Source organism: Chenopodium album, chromosome 13 (assembly GCF_948465745.1).
Source record: "Chenopodium album chromosome 13, dcCheAlbu1.1, whole genome shotgun sequence".
Lineage (NCBI taxonomy): Eukaryota > Viridiplantae > Streptophyta > Magnoliopsida > Caryophyllales > Amaranthaceae > Chenopodium > Chenopodium album.
The window spans coordinates 12,347,102-12,367,859 of record NC_137846.1 but is presented as its reverse complement, the minus strand read 5'-3'; the positions used below and the strand labels follow the sequence as shown (position 1 = coordinate 12,367,859).

General features: G+C 33.2%; 1 protein-coding gene and 1 long non-coding RNA gene across 2 annotated transcripts; both read left to right on the top strand.

The window, feature by feature from the left end:
• Nucleotides 1-10,343: 10,343 nt before the first annotated feature.
• On the top strand, nt 10,344-16,767 carry LOC145576328 (serine/threonine-protein kinase Nek3-like). Its single transcript, XM_081634098.1, has 15 exons — nt 10,344-10,501; nt 11,217-11,368; nt 11,476-11,542; nt 11,760-11,825; nt 12,364-12,410; nt 12,531-12,576; nt 12,685-12,765; nt 12,877-12,919; nt 13,038-13,087; nt 13,165-13,246; nt 13,342-13,391; nt 13,968-14,041; nt 14,428-14,479; nt 15,064-15,471; nt 15,751-16,767. Exons 2-15 carry the CDS (start codon nt 11,283-11,285, stop codon nt 16,420-16,422), a joined length of 1,824 nt encoding a protein of 607 aa, XP_081490224.1. The 5' UTR covers nt 10,344-10,501; nt 11,217-11,282; the 3' UTR covers nt 16,423-16,767.
• A 2,511-nt stretch (nt 16,768-19,278) lies between these two features.
• LOC145576327 (uncharacterized) lies at nt 19,279-20,586 on the top strand. Its single transcript, XR_014098360.1, has 4 exons — nt 19,279-19,437; nt 20,140-20,223; nt 20,304-20,429; nt 20,519-20,586. It is a non-coding gene; the product is annotated as an uncharacterized LOC145576327 (long non-coding RNA).
• The last annotated feature ends 172 nt before the right edge of the window (nt 20,587-20,758 follow it).

Here is a 20,758-nt window from a genome sequence, read left to right as displayed (position 1 = left end):
CACATGGACAATACTTTGGAAATTAGTTTATAGGAAATAATTTTGGATTAAGCAATTTACAAGGAAGACGTTCCATTTCTCAAGGGTTCAACACAAACTTGATATGTGTAGTCAAGTTATTAGACAGAACTTGCAACCGCAATGCTTGGCAACTGAGTGGAATACCTTATTATTATGTTATATGTTAATGCTATATATAGAAGGCAATTAAGCACCTTGATGAACACAATGTGTTGAACATAAGGCATATGTGTGCATATGTGTTCCATGTCCAGAGCTCACTATACTTGAAATGAAGAAAGTATCCCTCCATAATCTAGCTCATCGTCATTAATCATCTATTAATTATCATGAAGTACAAATGTACCCCTAATCTGTCCAATAAAGTACAGTTTTTCCATCTGAAAGTATATCTATAAATAGCAGCCAATGATTAATGATGGATAACTTTTTCTAATGTCTCATTCTCTCTCTACTTTGTCTTTATAGAAAGTGAGTCACTTACTTGAGCGTCGGAAGGGAAATCCTGGATCCCGATCAGCTCTTTGTGGCAACTTATCTTCTATTTCTTGCAGGCAGAGTTCTAATACACCATCGGAGCGTCCCCTAAAATAATATCACTTTTGGTTATAGTGGTACATTTTTTATACTATTATGCATGTATATTATATTATTATGTCTTAGTAGTTCTATTATATCTCACAGTGGTATAATATTTTGATGTACCATTTACATACTTATTTGTACTATTAGCAAAATGTTTATACCACTACAACATTTAATAGTATTATTTACTTATTAAATGGTACTTTATACTCACGGCCACCTAGCAGCTTGCATTGTCCCCACCACAACTTCGACTTTATTATTACATTGTCATCCTATATGCAATGTTAGTAAATAAGCGCTATGCGCCAGGACAGTGGCGGAGCCAGGATTTTCAAATGGGGGAGGGAGGGACGGACTACAAACGTAACCAAAACAAAAAAATTGAACTCATGCTTATCACTTGAAATTTAACTTAAAAATTTAAAATGCTTAGTCCTACAATCGAAGAAAGATGAAAAATAATTACATATTTTTTTATGGGGGTTCATTCTATTAAACATGAATTGTTAGATAGTAGGTTGATTTTCCATTGGTTAGACTTGTTCGAATTAGATGAACTATTTTACATTTCATAATTCAATTGAAAAATATGTATCAATTACCAAACTACAGAGTTTCGAATAATGTGTAAATATGGAAATTTTAATAATAATGACTTGAATAAATATTAAAGATTATTTAACAACCTTAACAATAACAATTTTTAATTCAATATTTCAACACAACAACTCAATAAATTCAATGGTGATCGAGAAACGTGTTAGAGATATAAATTGACTGTTACTAAATATTACGGAGTGCGAAGTATAATCTTATTTAAGGAAATTTTGAATTTAAACATCACAAAAAAACCGAAAGAATGGTTTTAACACTAAAAAAAAATACAAATAAAAAAAAAAAATTAAAAAAAATTGCCTTTTACAATAATGTCCTCTAGTGTAGTGGCTCCAGTGTATGTACGTGTGTAAAAAAGGTTAGAGCATACTCCAAAGTCCAAATTACCATGCGTGCGTTTTGAACCTAATTGCAGACTGGATGCTTATTGCTTTACACCTTCATTCCCCTTTGTTTTTTCAGAAGAATAGAATCACAATATTCTACTATAGTAATTAATCTACCAAGATTAATTTAATTGCGTACATGCCTTGATCAATCACCTTATTAGTCTCTAAACTCTATGTGTTTGAAATAAGATGATATAAGATGATGGATTCAAGGTCAAAATTTAAGATTTAAAGGTTAATAGTAGAAATTATTTACTATAAAAGGAGAGGAGCCAGACATTAAAATTAATGTATTTACAAAACATATATTGTAGATGTCAACTATCTTAATTGATTAAAGTCAGTTTGAGATCAATTCATGTCTTATTATTTGCCCTCGGTGGCTCTAGCTTTCTACACCAAAATAAGTTTAAAATCAAATTATTAATCTAACCCCGGCCTAAAATAAGTCTTTATTGGTTGGACTTCTTTTGAAAATGTCATGTATGTGAGTTTTATTAATCACCTTTTGAAAATTAGTCACATAATTACTATATTAGGCATAAGACAACTTTTAAATATAAGTAAACATGATTAGATTTATAGGAAAAAATAGGCCTTGAGCATGTGTAAAAAGTTGGAGAATAAGTGAGTCACTATATATGTACATACGCCATTGTCAATTGATTTATTTGGCATAAAATCTCACATGAATTTGTAAATATATTCATTTTATTTGGATGCATGTATACAAATATCCTTAACATTACATTTTTCTAAGTCTGTTTTTAGGCCTTACGTCAATAAGTGAAAAAAAAAAAAGTTGTTACTTTTAATAATGTGAATAAGATAACCCTTCCAAAAAAAAAAAAAAAAAAATGAGTAGGATAGTTGTTAATTACATGAAGAAAGAGTTGGCCTTTTATGATTAGCTAATTACATCAATACCAATTGGTTTTTGGTAAGGTTATTTGGACTAATCCTTTAAACATTAATTCATTAAGTGTTGTTCATATTTACAATTTACAAATTCTTAAATGGATTTGGTTCACACTAATTTATTGTGGACCATCAACATTAGAGACAATATGATTGTTTTATTAATAAAAAAAAAAACGGTCACTATATTAAAATAAAGGTTATTATGTGAAATAAAATTTAGTGTGACATTATTATTATAAAATTATAAGAGGATAATTTTTTTAATGAAATTTTTAATATAATGGTCAATATGAATAATAAATATCACTATGTTAAAATTAGGTTACTATTCAACATAATGTCGTCCTTTAAGTTCATAATAACATTAAAGGTCACACAAGTTTTAAAAAAGGTTACTATATTAAAAAATAAGGTTACTATATTAAAATTAGGGATTACTATATTGAATATAATGCCAATTATGTGTGTATAAAATTTAGATCCACAATAATATTATTGTGGACCATGTTCACGCAAGATTTTCTGTTTATAATTTACCTTTTTTTAGACAATAATTTGAAATAGAAGTAGTAATATTGATAGTGTGTTTATTATGTTAGCATGTATCAATCTTAGTATAAAATATACAGATTTATACAAGTATTAAATAGCACTATGACCATTTAATTTTATTTCAATGAATCTCTTCACCCGACTAGATGGGATGTAGAAATGTAGAATTTTACTGCATTATTAATTTTTATGTTGGTTATAAAATAAATATCATTGTCTTAGAAAACTTAAACAATGAGAATTTACCCATAATGTAGATATACTGATAGCCAAATGATAACGACCAATGAACATTATATTATATCTGTTCCATCTTTGGTTACTGCTCGACTGGTTTTTTCCACATGCTCATCCAAGATATTATGATAATATGACTGATTCTTTATTATTTTAATTCAACCTTCTTCAATACTCCTTTTCATGTTGTTCATATTCAATTCGATTACAGTCATCAACAACAATATACTACGTAGCACTTTAGATTTTTTTGTCCGAATGAGGCACACATTATAAATTACATTTGGGAGGAAGGAATTTAATCATGTGACTTTATCGTTCACATTTCATCAATTTTCGCTATTAAGACAAAATTACATATTGGTACTCTACATAGGTAATAGCGTGATTAACTATACTCGGTACATAGTACTCATATTATAATTTTAGAAAATTAGTATAACGCTTCGTTTTAAAGCGTGCAGTTTAAGAATTGTTTTGGGTGACAACAATGAGACCTTGCCGAAGGTCCTTTGAGGTAGGCTGGAGACTAGGCCCGGTCCAAATGATGCTGGGCCAAGGGTTTCCTACACAGCAAACACACGTAAACTGGCCTTGGGTGCCGAGGAAGGCCCCTCCGATGCCGAAGTCAATACAGTGTAGAGAGAAAAGGTGCTATGCAGGAGAATTAATTGCTTGAGGCTATTTGTGAATATGAATGCAATGTAGGAGAAGTGAAGGCTTTTATACCTTAGCTTAATGAGAGAAATGGACTTGGAACCAAGTGGGCTTGCCACGTTGACTGGACCCTTGACTTGACTTGGCATGGATAGGAAGGTTAAACCTTTACCTTGGGCTTATGATTAAATCATTTATAGGCTGGCTCAATTAGGCTAAATTGGACCCAAATAAGAATCATATCTAGCCAATGAATAGTTCAATTAAGCATATGATCTGAGATTTAAATTCCTTCTAATTCTTCCAATACTATAGAGGATCGTTAGAATTCACATATATGTATAAAAAAAAATATTGAGATGCAAGAACTATATGTATATATTAAATATTGTCCCTAAATAAAATGTACCAAAATATTGTCCCTTAATAAAATGTACCAAAATAAAAGTGAGAAGTGAAGATGAATAATAGAAATTTCCCTAATTTGGCATGTAATGAATGGAGAATAGAAGTTGCAAAATATAGTGACAACACAAAGCATGTATGCTTGCTGTTAAATAACTCGGGTTGGGTACTTGGGTTAGAAATGTGGGTCCCACCACATGAGATAAATAAATTACAAAACATAAATGTCTTCAAAAAAATTTTACAAAACATAAAATAATAATTTTTTAAAAAAAAAAAAAAGAAAAAAAAAAGGGGGAAGTATAATGCATAAAGCCCAAAAATCCGAAAGGCCCTTTTCTTAGTTACAAAAATGGGCCCACAAAGATATTAAAAATAAGTGCAAAAGAGAGGGTATGGTGTGGGCCCAATAATTGTTAGCTAGCTAATGCTGCCATGCATTAACGTCACATGTGACGGGTCTAGTATTCTGGTACAAATTTGGGCCTTTCTTGTCTTTCTTCGAACTTAGAACCAAATACATTGGCCCACTTTTGGGCCCACATCGTTGCATTAATCTTGCACAGTCAAACATGTGGCAACATTTTTTAGTTTGCCGTTTGTTTTTGGACTTTTGGGGTGAGAGAATGAGATGTCTAATACGCAGTACTCCGTATCTATATCTATACTCTATACTTTGATACTCAGTATTTTTTAAGGTCTGTCTCAAGACATTGGTTGACTATAATAAAATGAGACCCAAATTATAATTTAAACATGAAATATAAAAAAGTGTATGTATTTTTACAATATATAAAGTTATATTAAGCTCTTATCGTTAATAATTTAATAAATCAATGTATTATTTTCTTTTAAAAAAAAATCAATATATCATTAATAGATAAATGTGTAAATTAATTAAATTTGCACTTAGTTAAAGTACAGTTGCATAAGAGGTTGTCTAAAAAAGTGCATAAGAGGTTTTATACTACGTACTGGTAAAACTAAAAACTGAAAGGGGCCTTGTGGGCTAGACTTTAAAAACACACTAAAGGGCCCAATCCCCCAATTCCATACTACTTTGAGGGCCCTATTCCATGTCACGAGTTTAGACGATAAATAATTGGGCTTGTTATTTAATTTTTTTTTTTTTTTTTTTGTTTTTTTTGGTGTTCCATCTAGTTTACCCTTTAAGCTAATCTAGATTGGAGGATCAATTTTGGATGGTTAACTTTCAATCTCCTCCCAATTGTTGTTGCAGAGAATCGAACACGATTTTCCCCTACCAAGTGTAGTCTCAATCACCACTACCACCAACAACCAATTGGTGACTTATTAATTTTTAACTAGTTTAAAGCCTATGTAAACTAATTGTAAAGGTTGTATATTAAAATTTCATTTAGGATATTTTTGGATTAAAAAGGTACACGATTCTAATAAAGGTTTTCCTATCTCAGGAATAGGTCAATAAAATGCAAATTATTAATATGTTTCGTGAAGATATGATGCTAGACATTCAAGAAATTATGTTAACGAAATGACTAGACGAACTTCCGGAGGTCTAGAGTTGCTACCTAGGCTTTTCATCGAAATTTAGTAAGGGTGTATTGAAGTTGTGTTCATCATATAGGCCATTGCCATTGCAAATTTTATGTCTTGGTGATCAGTTTTATCATTATCGCAAGTTCACAACACTTTAAATGAATCATCCTAGTAAGTCTACTCGTCGACTCAAGTAAATCTAGAACCTGGCCATTGTTGTGGAAAGGCTCTAAATGGAACTCATATGCCTTTAAATATATGTGCTAGCTTGACACATTATGTTCAAGGTGTTTAATTGCCTTCTATATATAGCTGCAACATATAACACATTATGTTATGTCAATCTTGTCATGCATTGCAGTTGCAAGTTTTGTCTAATAACTTGACTATATATCAAGTTTGTGCTGCACCCCTGAGAAATGTGTCACAATGCTCCCCGTCCCCATTGCATCAATCTTGGACTTGTCTAGTCTATTTTGGATCATATAGAATAGATGATACTCGATAGATAGCTTATCTTCTTGGTGATGAAGTCTCTCTTTTTATGGAGTCTTGACTCTTGATAGAGGACATTGCCAACCGGTTCAACCTATCAAATAATAACCTAAGTTGGTCTCACTAACTGGCAGTAAGGGCAATAAAAGGATCAAACTCGTGAGAGGTGTTTAATTAACCACCAAACGATAAGCTTAATTGTCTACCTTCATCCCTTTTTTTTATTACTAGCTACTTAGCTAGGATGCACATGCACCCATAATAACTCTCGAGATATATCACGTACTTGTAAAGGAAAGGAAAATTGTGGACAAAAGTTGAAAGTATATGTGAAATATTTACTCCATATTTTTTTAAAGGAAATCATGTGAAATTTCTTTTTCAATTTTCTTCTTCTATGTTTAACGTAATGAAAGCTAGAGGAGAGTGCACAAAAACTGAGTATTTGAGAGAATTATTTTGACCCATTTATTCTTCTACGACGCCTCATTTATTTCTAGGGTTTCATACCTCACCTTTCACTTTTCCTCTATAAATACGAAGCTGATTTCACAATTTCGGGACATCAAATAATTCACTCTTTCTCTTATTATGTTCTAGCCTAAACACTAGTCTCCCTCATTCTTTCACCATACATCCTTTAAACACTCTTCGTATGAAAGGTAGAATTATTTGAGGGTTTAATTTGACCCCAAATCAACAACTGTACTTTAATTTAATTTAATTTCCATTATTGTTTATTATTTTTCTTGAAATTACTAACGCGTTTATTGTTTTATAGTTGCAATAACGCAATTAGAGTAAGGAATCATGTTCATTTAGAGGGAACAATTTACATAATCTTTATTATCAATGCAATTTATAACTTGTCTTTTGACTAGGTTTCACAACTTCTTTTTCCCCAATTAAATTTCCTTCCAATATTTTAACTTGTCCATTTTATTTTGCAACTTTTTTGTTTTTTTGCACCACTGTTCTAGATTTTCTTTCATTACATGACGGCAAGTAATCACAAATTATAAAGTGGCACACTTGTAATATTATCGTGCCACCAAGTTCTTCTTTGCTATCCTTTTCATCCAATATACTCAACATCACAAAACCAAAAATAGCCAATTAATTATATTAAATTATCAATAATAAACATTTTTATTTTTATTAATAGGAATTTCTAATTTTATCCTCAAAGATAAAGGACGTCCACAAAGAAAGTGAAGATCTTGTCAACACGCGTAAAAGGAATACACGGCCGTATACAATAGAGGGGCAAGGCCATTTTGGTCATTTCACTAAAAAAAAACCTGATTTAAGTAAAAAGGAGTTTGACCCCGCAAGATCTTAGTGGTCCTTTTGTATGACATCTATGATCTACTAATAATATTCTATACCATGAATCCATCCAAAATCTATATCCTATTTTCAACTCCATTACCCTTTGATTAGAGTCTAAGATGTCCATTTACACCACTAGGATGAATTATCTTACAATGCCATCAAGTTAATCATTATTTTGTCATGGACTTATTATGGGTATACATGGTTCACCCGAGTGTATATTGAAATGTTCGGGACTAATTACCTTTTTCTTTTTTAGTTTTTAATTTATCTCTAAAATATTTTGTATACATTTATAGATTTATAGGCAACTTTTGTTTTTTGAAAAACTTTAACTATTAATAAAGTTAATAATGTAAAGTTATAAAGTTTGTAAGTGAATAGATTTTTATTTTTTTTTTATAAAAAAAGAAGTCCTAAAGGACACTAAATTTCATTAATAAAAGTCATACGATATCTACAATTGACAATGAACGATAATGAAAAACGAATTTAACAAAATCAAACAAGAATTAATCAGGGAAGGGCTAAGAATCCAAATACATAAATATAACAATTCGGCACATTCTCGATTCATTGTCTCATACAACTTTTTGAGTGGATCCGTCGTCGCTTCGCAATTTTGTGAGAAGGTAAATTCTTGTGCTGATTCCGTAACCCGAATCCGAACCATAATCAATAGTAGCCCCGCACAACCAGAGACCAAATTAAACACAAATAAAACCTTGTCTTTCGAAGGAGTACGAAAAACCTTGTCTTTCAAAGGAGATCGAAAAAACCTTGTCTTTCGAAGGAGATACACCCTTTCTTTTGAGGGAGACATTATTGTAACCTAAAACAAAAGGCTTAAAAGAAAATAAAGATTGGGGCTTTCCACCGATGAAATCCGATGAAAGCCCTTTTAAAATTGACAATGGAGACTAGAGTTTAGGAGATAGAAGAGAGAAAAGGAGGCTAGGGTTTTTTTGATAAGTGAATAGATATTAGAATTACTAGAAGTATTTTTGTTTTATTATTCTATTATATTTATTGCTTATCAAAGTAGTTATTAAAAAAAATGAAAAGTTTTACCGTTGATTCTTTATTTGATTTGGAAATGGATATTGGTAGGTTGTTAAAGAAGAAAAAAAGACTTGAAACTAAATTGTACCTAAAAATTAGCTCAAACTCATGTCAAACTCCAACGTATATATTAGAGATAGATAATACTAAAATAATAAGAGACACATATCATTATTTTCATAATGGAAAAAATATTAAAAAAACTAGCTAGAATAGGTCGTTTAATACCATGAATAAATCATACTTAATGTTTCATGAAATGAGATTTAACATATTAGATATTAATCTCATATCAAGCGTCGCAAACATGTATAAGTTTATTGAGACATGTTACCTCCCCTTTAGAGAGGAAAATGTATCGCATGTATAATAAGTATGTGAAAAGGTGACTACTTTACCTACAGAAATTAATCAAAGCAATACTCCTTGACTATGCAAGTGGTTTCTAAAAAAGTAATAATGGCAAATTTGTATGATTAGAATTCTCAATTTGACATCTTTAAATCCATGAATAGAGCCACAGAAGGATGAGCAATTAGTGGAGACCTAACCTTTAAAATCTAACGTTAAAGTCTTAATTAGTTATATTTGTATACAATTTTAGTTATATTTGTATACAATTTTTGTAATAAATATCTAGACATATTGTCTAATTGATTATTAAAAGTCATTGACTCGTCTAAATCCCAAACCCACATTTTACTATACTTGCATCATTCACTCATTAACCATCTTTATACACTATTTTAGTCCCCAACTTTTCAAATCATCATCACATTCACATACACCCAAAAAAATAAAAATAAAAAATCACTCTTAACACTTCAATAAGATTAATATATGAATATTCCTCAATAATTTATACACTAATCTTTTCCTTATCAAAAATAAAATAAAAAGCATATAATATAATATTAATAAAATATAATATGATCTTGGCTATTATTGTCTTGGCTTTGTCTGTCCTAGGCCTGTTCACGGATCGGATATCCGATCCGAAATGGGATTTTGGATCGGATATCCGAAGCTTCGGATATCTAAAATTGATATCTGAATCCGATCCGAAAATTTCGGATATCCGATATCCGAAATCATTCGGATCGGATATTTCGGATATCCATTATCCAATAATATTAAAAAGTTGATTATGCTTATCTAATAAATCTCATTAATTATATCAATTTTGTAACATTAAGCCTTCCTGACGTTCCTATACAATATATATGAGCATTGTAGTCTTTTTTTGCAAATTAAATTATCAAAAGACCACCTAAGTTTTAATTTCGGATATTAGTTCGGATATCCGATATCCAATATCCGATACCCGAAAATTTTCGGATATCGGATATCCGAAAATTTGAAAACCAGTATCCGAATCCGTATCCGATATCCGATTTTTCGGATCGGATATCCGATCCGAAATGAAAAACTCGGATCGGATATCCTAAAATTCGGATCGGTTGTGGATTGGATTTTCAGATTTTCGGATAGTTTTGTACAGGCCTAGTCTGTCCTCTAATGTATTGCCTCCTTCATCCCATTTTCTTTTGGATTTGCATTTTTATGCTCCCCAAATTTTCTCTCTCCTCTCTTTCCATTAATGGCGGACCACTTCTTACTCTCTCTCTCTTCTTTATAGCTCTTCAATTCCGCCATTGTTACTCTCTCTCTTCTCCTCCGATCGACAATTGCTTTTCTTTCAGGTATTCGCTTTTTCCATTTTCGTTGCTTACTGTTGTCACTTACTCACTCTATTATACTGCAATTTGGGGGAAAAATTGAAAATGTAGTTGTTGTAGAATGTGATTTGTGGAATCTAGTGTCCACTATCCCACTTGTTTTTAGTGCTTTTCTTTGCTTAAATTGCTTAATTTCTTTGTATTTTGTTTGTAAGTTGAATTTGATTTTAGTGGAATTTTGGGTAGTTCGTCGATTTTATTGTTTGTGTTCCTTTAATTTTATGTATGTTGTTCATTTTTTAGTGAATTACTTAATTTGTGTTGAGTGTTAATTCAATGTTGAGTTTTTGTTGATAAGATGTTGAATTTTTGAGCTAAATTTGTATAATGTATTAGTGTACGACTTCAAATTTGATGTGATTGATGGGTTTCGCTTTTGTGAAACTATTTGATATGATTTTCGTCATCTTTTCGGTATTTAATTTTGTCATTGTTTGTCAATTCAATCACCAAGATGACTTTGAAATGTTTTCTTTCTTGCTTGTAAAAGAGAAAGAAAGGGAGAGATTTGGATAGTTAAATTGTATTGTTTATTTTAGGGACTAGGTCAAAGCAAATTTTATGTTGTGGAATTTGGAATATTGTTTCTTGGTCATAAATTCTTAATTCAAGGTCATTATCCGTATTGTTCAGCACTTCTTGGAAGTTGTTGATATCCTGTTTTTAATGTGATGTGCAGAATTTTGGATGTATTACACATAATATTTCGCCATAAGTTGTTAAAATTGGGATTGTAAACTAGAAGATGGAGCAGTATGATGTACTAGAGCAAATTGGAAAGGGTTCTTTCGGTTCTGCTCTTCTTGTGCGACATAAGCACGAAAGGAAGAAGTAAGAAGTCCTTCTTATGTTCCTGTTTTTGTCCAATTCTAATAATTTGTGTTGTGAAATTCCTATGTTGCTGGCTTTGATTGTTATACCTTGGATCATTATTGCAGGTATGTGCTGAAAAAGATCCGTCTAGCTCGCCAAACAGAAAGAACTAAAAGATCTGCTCATCAGGAGGTTTGTATATATATCTTATGCTGATCTCTTGGATTGCTCATTTACAGCTGTAGTTTTATCAAATCTCAAATTAGGACATTGCTTCTTCAACTGTTATCTGAACCATGCTGAAAATGTTGTTAGCCTGTGGTCTTTGGATTTTAGATGTAGTAGACTAGTAGCAACTTATGTTACACAGCATCTATATTCTTCTAACAATCAATTTTGACTCTCTTAGATGGAGCTCATCCGGAAGATACGGCATCCATTCATTGTGGAGTACAAAGATTCCTGGGTTGAAAAGGTGAGCCGAAAAAGTATTTAACGTATGTATTAATTAATGTTTATCTGGTTGGCATGTAGCATGCCTTTTCATATTTCAACATGTATTAGAAATGATATGCTTTAGAATTAGAGAAGTTGAAGCTATTGAGGAAATTGATAATTGATGTGTAATGTTTTGAATAACCAGTATTGGAGCTACCAAACTTTTGTCATTCTAATTTTGTAGTTTCCTAGATTTGCTTGAAATTTTATGCCCACCCATGAATATAATGTATTTCCTCAGTTTGATGTCAGAAAGGCACAAAATTATTTGTTACTCGTAGGATCATGAGTATTCTTCGGGTTCATAGGATGAAATTGTTGAATGTTTGAATTTTCAATTTATGAGGAAACTAGTGATTTATTCTAGAATATGTTGTCTTTGCTCTGTCCTATATTATTTTTAATTTTTCTCAGAAGATTTTGTATGACATACATACAACTACACACTGATAAAAATTGATCTAAAAGCTATCCTCCATTTCCTAAAATTGATGATGTTGGCAAATTATTACCAGGGTTGCTATGTATGCATAATCATCGGATATTGTGAAGCTGGTGACATGTAAGTTTCATGGATGACAAGAGTAAATTTCTAACAGTGGGTTGTTTTTCTATGTGTTTGCTTTAACCTGCTGCTAACCTTTTTTTTTTTTTTTTTCCTTCTTTTTTTTCTTTTTTTCAGGCAAGGAGCCGTGAAGCGTGCTAATGGTGTTCATTTTTCAGAAGAGGTTTCTGTTTTCTCTGTTACTAGAATAATTCTTTTCTGTTCTCATATGTGGCAGCAAACTGCATTATGTAGCCTTTTCACTTAAGTTTATTGTTTTGACTGCCTGTAGAATCTCTGTAAATGGCTTGTTCAACTGCTTATGGCTCTTGACTATTTGCATAGGAACCATATTCTTCATCGTGATGTGAAGGTCAGTACTTTTATAACGGTGTCAGAACTCAGTATCTGAGCCCCGCCCCCCATTCTCCCCTTGTTTTTAAAAAGTATTCTAGTGCTGAACTCCTATTTATGACTACTACAGTGTTCAAATATATTCTTGACAAAGGAGCGAAACATACGTCTTGGTAAGATGATCAGTTTGGTATTCCTTCTCCCTTATTCATTTTCAGAAACTGCTCACAAGTCACAATGTTTTTCATTTCCTAATAGCTATGGATTAATAGTCCCAAATTTATTATACAGGTGATTTTGGACTTGCAAAAATGCTGACTTCGGATGATCTTGCATCCTCTGTAAGTACTGGCTCGTGCTATATATTTTTTCTCTGGTGCTGTATGAAATCTAATTGTCCAAAACATTTATCACTCAGGTTGTTGGTACTCCCAGCTACATGTGTCCTGAGCTTCTTGCAGACATACCTTATGGTTCTAAATCAGACATTTGGTCATTGGGTTAGGCATCTATTATGTTGACAGGTTTCGGTTCACAATTATCTTTAAAAGCTTCCTGAATCAGGCTAAATCCATTTTTCTTTCTTAATATTCAGGCTGCTGTATATATGAAATGGCTGCCCTCAAGCCTGCTTTTAAAGCATTTGTAAGTCTTCGTTGCTGTTTCTGATTATACTTAAGATTTAACTCTTATATTTTGTGCTAGTAAATCGTATTTATATCCACGATTTACCGGGCAATTAACAAAAAAGGTTATTTTTTAAAAAAATATAATAAAAATCCCTTCACTTTCTTCCATTACTTTTTTTCTGGCCATAAGAATTTTCGGAGACAGTTTCTTATAGGCATTCTGGAATTAGCATATGACATTGTTGATTTGTGGCCTGTCTGATGCTTTGTATCTCAAAACTAATTTGTGGACCATCTAATCAGTGATGACTATATCTGTGCATCTTCTATACAGCACTTTAACTCATAATATACACGTTTTTAGTGGCTCTACGAATCTATGATTTCTACTATTATCATCCTAATAGATAATCTGAAACATATACATAAATTTCTTCTTTCAATCTACTTATATGGAAATAGTATACAGATTATGGAAGTAGTTGATAATTTGCTCTCTTCTATTAAGCCTCTTGTACTCTGTCTTTGCTTGTTGAAGGAATTGACACATGAATAATTAATTTTTTCTTGTTGTTGCATCCTACTGGAACAGGACATGCAAGCATTGATCAGTAAAATTAGCAGATCAACTGTGGCTCCTCTCCCAGCCAAATATTCTGGAGTATTGTAAGTTCTTTACTAATTATAGTCTTCAAATGATTTGGGCTTTATAAATTTTAAATTACAAGCTGATATATAATTCTGAGCCCCCTCTTACCAATCCTACTCTTGCAACCAATAAATTAGACACCATTCTACCTCCAAGGACTGAATTAGGAAAGGATCTGTGACATCATAAGTGTTTCGTGATATGTTGGTATAGCTCTAGCTTTTACTGTAAACGTATTCAGATCTTTGGGGATTCCTATCCCTGTACTCCTGTGTGAACTTAAAATGTTCATGCTTGGATGTACAAGCTCTCTTCTACTGCTGCAAGTGCTTCTCATGTTGTATGCATGTTGATAACCAGATGACAGACCTAACCTAATCATTTTTCACATTTCTGTTTGCAGTCGAGGTCTTATCAAAAGCTTGTTACGGAAGAACCCAGAACTTAGGCCCAGTGTAAGTATATTATTTATAGTTAAGGTTTTCTGTTATGGATGCAAGAATAAATATGCATATTTCAATGGTACTAACAATTCATAATATCTGACGAATTTTGGTCTGGTCCCTTTACAAAATCAGCACAGTGCATCTTAGTTCTGTGATTGTACAATAGGCATTGATTTTTTACCTCTGAATTATTGTTACATGTATCATGTTTGGCTACTCAAACTGGTATCCCTCAGCTGCTCACAGCAAAATTACTTGGGAAACTCGACTAGAAGTACTGTAGATTATCTATACAAACCTTTAAGCTAATTTAAGTAACATCGAGCTTAAGCCTTATAATGCACTGATTTGAGATAGACCCCACAAGGCCATAACCTGTCTAATGTCCTAGTCCTTAAATTTATTAAAAGTAAAACATTTGAGGATACTTTGTGGGTATACTCTACTAATTGGAAGTATATTTATGTGGGGACAACTGCCAAATACTGTGTGCTGCAAGTACAAGATATTTAGTTGAAAAATTGTGTCCAGGTTATTACTTGTCTACTAGGTTTTATTGACTAATCTCTGCAGATAATTGTTTCTTCTAACAGGCTGCTGAGTTGCTCAGGCACCCCCATCTTCAACCTTATGTTGAAAAGTTTCATCTTCAGACTAGGAATCCTAGATGTGATGCTGTTGATGATAACTGGGACGATACTGATTCTAATTGTATAGATAAAGCAACATTACCAGAAGCAGAAGATGAAAGGACTGCAGATCCCAGTATATCAGAAGCTGAGCTAGATTCCTTTTACACTGATGACAGAATAAAACCTACATTGTCTGATCTGGAACGAAGGTTGGCTAAATTAAAGGCTCAAGATCCCTTTAGAAGAGCTGCTGGTATCGAACCGGTTTCTTCAAAAGTTTCAGATGTTGCAAGGAATCCTAAATTGTCACGAGCAAAAACATTTGGCACTAATAAAAGACGACCAGAGCAGTCGAGACATCAACAATCGGTAAATTTTAATGTTCGCACCTCATTTGATGTAGATTTGGTGTGGAGTAAAATGTTAATATTTGATCTGATTGATGGAATATCATCTCCATTACCAGAATGCAGTTGAACAATTATATTGCATTTTTACTTCTGGCATTTTCACTAATATATTAAAGCCGATTGTACTACTACTACTATACTGGTTTTGCAGAGTGTTTGGGCAAGCATTATTGTGCTTATTTAGTGGGAGCATTGCTTAATTTTCTAGCTTAAAGACTTTTTTTTCTGATGCCTGCAGCCTCCTTTACGCACTCCTGTGAAACGATCTGTTTCTGCAAACCGCACTCGAAGAGCATCTATGCCGTTAGCTACTAGAGCTGCAGTTTATGAATCACCTTGCAGACCTACTGTGGATGTCCTAAAGAGAATCAAATCTCCAGATATTTCTGTCAACTCACCTCGAATTGATAAGATAGCTGAATTCCCACTAGCGTCGTATGAGGAGTCATTCTTCCTAAACCAAAGGAGTTCAATGATCTCCAGACAGGGTTCATCATCCCCAGTCTATGGTGGCTGTTCCATCACTAAGGACAAATTCTCTGTTAAATTTTGTGATATAGGAATGTCCAAAAAGAACTTTGATGGAATGTGGGAGAGTATTCGGGACAACAAGGCACATGGAGAAGGGAAGGATAATGCTAATTCCTCAGATCAAAATGCTACAGCTGGTGCTTCAAGCCATGCTTCATCAGACATGCGACGCAATCGATTTGACACATCCTCGTATCAACAGCGGGCGGATGCATTAGAGGGGTTGCTAGAGTTCAGCGCAAAGTTGTTGCAACAGGAGAGGTTTGATGAACTTGGTGTTTTGTTGAAACCATTTGGACTAGAAAAGGTTTCTCCGAGGGAAACTGCTATCTGGTTGTCCAAGAGCTTCAAAGAGACCTCACCAAAGCAGGAAAGTTAGTTAATAATTCCAGTGAGGAAGTTTAGTTTATTTAGTTTGTCAATATTGGTTTCATCTGTTCTCGGGCTACGGAAAAGCTCCAATGAGGGCCTGCTGCTGCTGATACCACTTGTTGACAGGTTTTTGAGCATATGCATCTGTTAATAATTTTGACCTCTCCAGCTTTTAGAAATGACCAGGTATTTGCAGAGGATAGGGGATCGGAGCATTGATCCAAATTATCCTGTGAGAAATACACATTTAACGCGTTCTTTTTCCAGCTGAATGCTGGATCTACCTTTGTAACCATCATCTTGACAAACATGATAATTCTTTCAGATATACATAATTCTTTTTGTTTGACCATGTGTGTAGAGAGTATCTAATTTATATCAAGTTGTTAATGGCAGCAGTCGTACTTACCCCTTGGACTTTCTCGAGTACATGTACATTTTTTGGGTTGTATATTGTATTACTTTTGTTATCTGTCTATAGAAGGGAGTACTTCAAGGCCTCAACTCGAGATCTCAAGTGTTACTCTGGATAAAGCAGCATTCCAATTTACCTGCTCCCCTCCTTGACCTTCGGAAGTGCTTGTACTTACCTAGCCAAGCAACTTTGCTGACATGCAAGACGCAAGCACCTTGGAAATCGCTGTTACTGAAATGGTGAGATGGCTGGAACTTCAGAATTTTTATAGAATTGGGGGCCAGAGCAACAATAACAGGGGGTATTCATTAGGTTACTGCGATTTTGTTTTCCTTGGGAAATCTGAGCCTGCCGAAAGCTCAGCTCTTTTTGTTACTTTTCTTCTTCATCAATTAATAAAAATTCCTCCTTCCCTCTATTTTATGTGCTTACTTAGTTAATTCCATCTTATTATCTCGGTGTTTCAGTGTTTGTTATTGAAGAACATAGCAAAAAAAAAATTTTGAAGGAGAAAACCGTCACAAATGATGAAATGGTATGATATGATTTGTAAATATTTTAATTAAGTATGCAAATTTGTACAAATTCGCGCACAATTTTAATCAGTACTCTATAATTTTAGGTTCACAATGGCAATACAACAATTTCATTTTGGAAGGTCTAACTAGGGGTGGCAATTTGGATCAGCGGGTCGGGTTCGGGTCAGATTTCGGTTTGATTTCGGGTTATGCTTAGAAACTATTAAAAATAGTGTAAAACATAATATTATGTTGAAATATGAAATTTGGGTGAAATCGGGTCGAATTTGGGTTGTTTTGGTTCGGGTCAGGTCGGGTTTCTCTAAGTAACTTCGGGTTATGTTCGGTTCGGGTCGGGAATTGCCAGCCCTAGGTCTAAATTGTGAATCTTCAATGTCCATCGTAAAAAGAAATTTAAGGAGCATTGAGAAATACCATTTAAAAAAATTTGCACAAAGGACGCGCATGCATTCAAGAACAGGTGAAATCAAGGTGTTGAGACCTTGAAAACAGATAGCATCATGAATTCTTTGTCTGCTCGACCAGATAAAACGAAGTTAGGGGTTAAAGAGCATTGACATTCAAACCTACTCCGTAATGCTCATTCCTCTTCTAGACTATCCAACGAAGCTCTAACATAATTTGTAACACTGTGAAAGATGTCTGTACTCTGATCAATGGATAAATTCTGTACATACAATCGATTTTTTCATGGTATTGATCACTGATGTTCTCAGCCTATGGAGATACAGGACAAAAGATAGTTCCTGTAAGAGAAAGAGTACTGGGAGAATTGTCAATGCTTGGGTTGATCTTAAGAGGTCGAGTTAGATCCATTTACTGGGAGATATAAGACCCAATTGAATGTCTAGTTCTAATCCTTGCATGATAAAAGGTGAAAGTTCAGTTTGTGGTGTGGTTTATACCCTAAACCAAAATTAAACCATGAAAGGATCTGTGAGAGGTTTCGACTAGTAGGGCCCTTGTTCTTACCAACCAAAAAATAAAAATATATATATATATATATATATATATGTATGTATGTATAATAATAATAATAATAATTAATGACTAAATGAACTAAAAGAAAAACAAAAGAAACCAAGATCCAAAAACACAACAATGTCTGCGTTCACTTTGGAAAGTTGGGGCAGGTACCGTTAACCATTGTTTACACTCGTCATTTCGCTGACTTCTGCCCAGCTTTCATGTCAATTCAACATTTCAACATAATATATATAACAGAAGTTACAAGAAACCTTCAAAGAAGCAATTTTCAAAATGAAGTAGCTGCTTACATCTAAAAGTTAAACTGAATTTTGTCAACGAAAGACAAAGAACTTTTATAAAAAAATTAAGGATATTAGAAAAACCAATGTAGCATGCAAGTCATAATATAAACATCAAACTAAAAAATTGAATGTGTTTGAAAAATCCTTCAAACTACTAGAAGCACCTGCATCATATTCTTCAAATTTTCAAAGTAAACACGGACGAAGAAAGGGAGGGGTTAGGAACTGAGAAAAGAAAAAACAAAACTCCTACAGTCCTACAACTATGTTTCTAGTAAGCTTTTTACACAACCTGCCATGAAGAAAATTATTCTATATATAGCATAATCTTGTTCCTTAGCTCTAAGCCTCTCAGCTGTCCTATATATTTCACCTGCAACTTTGGCAACAAACCGACTATATCTAACTTTTATTCTCTTATTTACATAATAATCGAACAATAATCAATGGCTTCCTCCAGTCTAATAGCATTTGCAGCTCTACTTCTAATCTCACTCGCAACCACTGCTTTAGGAGACTCAGGTAAACAACTCTCCTTACAGTAGAATCTAACCTGAATTTTCTAATCTACAAACTCAGCAAACAAAATTAAAGTTGCTGTCATGTTTTCTGATTTTTTTTTTTTATGATAACAGAAATTTGCAGTCAGGTAAGTTGCGGGAAAGGAACGTGCAAATCAAAACCAGACTACATACCACATGGTTTCACTTGTGAATGTGATTCAGGTTGGAGAAGAACACGTCTATCAGACAGTGAGGAACAATATCTCCAATTTCTTCCATGTATAATACCAAATTGTAAGTTTTACTTCTTTAAAAGGGTTCATCTTTTACAGTCCTTGCCTTTCTATGGTAGTGAGTACTTCACAGAAAAGAACCTCTTACTAAAGAAAAGACAGGTATATATATATAGAGGCAGAGAAAAGGAAGTAGTGCTCTACCTCCAAATCACAAAGCCTTTTCCTAGTTTTTCTCACTGATCAAGAAAGGTGGGAAAGAATCAATATAAGTAGTTTTTACTGGGAAAACATTAAAAGCATAAAGAAAATCTGATAAATAGAGCAACAAATTTGAGATATATCAAAATGGAAAGAAGCACAATCACTGTAAAACAAGGAAAATTAGGGAAACACCAAAACAAATGCATCCAGCAACATATCAAAAGCAACTAATTTATTTCAAGGTCTGCAGGCACCAATTGTTACCTCGTTACAAATTTGATTTAAAAACTTGTCTAGGTAACATAGAAAGAGTTTTAAAGAGTAATATAACATAGGCAGATAGGTTATCAAAAAATTCAAAATTAAGAAGTAACAAACAATCTCAAGACAAGTGCATAGATCAGAAAAGGCTAAATAGCTCTTATTAAATATGCACAAATAGTTGATGAAAGACGACTCCTCTTCTTAATGTCTATTCTTGGTTCTGTATTTGTTATGATGAAACTGCTTGATAGCAAATTGTGATCTTTCTACAAGGAAAAATGAACATCTTAAACAGGTTCTATAAACTACTCCTGCATGCCAGCTCCTGCTCCATTGCCACCCATCCCCACAAAGCCATTCGACACCGCTATCTTTAATCGTAAGTATAAACAACGCTCTATTTATCCAATAAACTATATGATTAATCAAAGTTTCTAACGTGAGATTTTGATGTTCTAGCTTGCTATTGGGTCTACTGTGGCGAAGGGACATGCACAAACTCATCAGACTACAAGCATTCGTGTGAATGTCAACCAGGATCCTATAATCTCTTCAATGTGTCACACTTCCCATGTTACAGTGACTGTAAGAGCTTTATAGGAATGCATTTAACTACTTGCATGCCGTTAAAAGAAAATTCCTCAGTTTAGCATTTTTGATTGTTGGTTTTGTAGGTGCTTTCGGATCTGATTGCTCCAAGCTAGGAATCAATGTAACAAGTAATTCAAAGACATCTGTTACACTAGGTCACAGTCCTAGTTCAAGTATCAGTGAGACTTCAAGAAGTGAAAACCATGGTGAGTTGAATATCAACCAAAAAATAGGAAAATTTCCCTTCACTCCTGCATCTTTAAGTTATCACAAGTGCTGTTAATAGCTAAAATTGGCCAGTACGTTTTGGCAAAGATAAATAC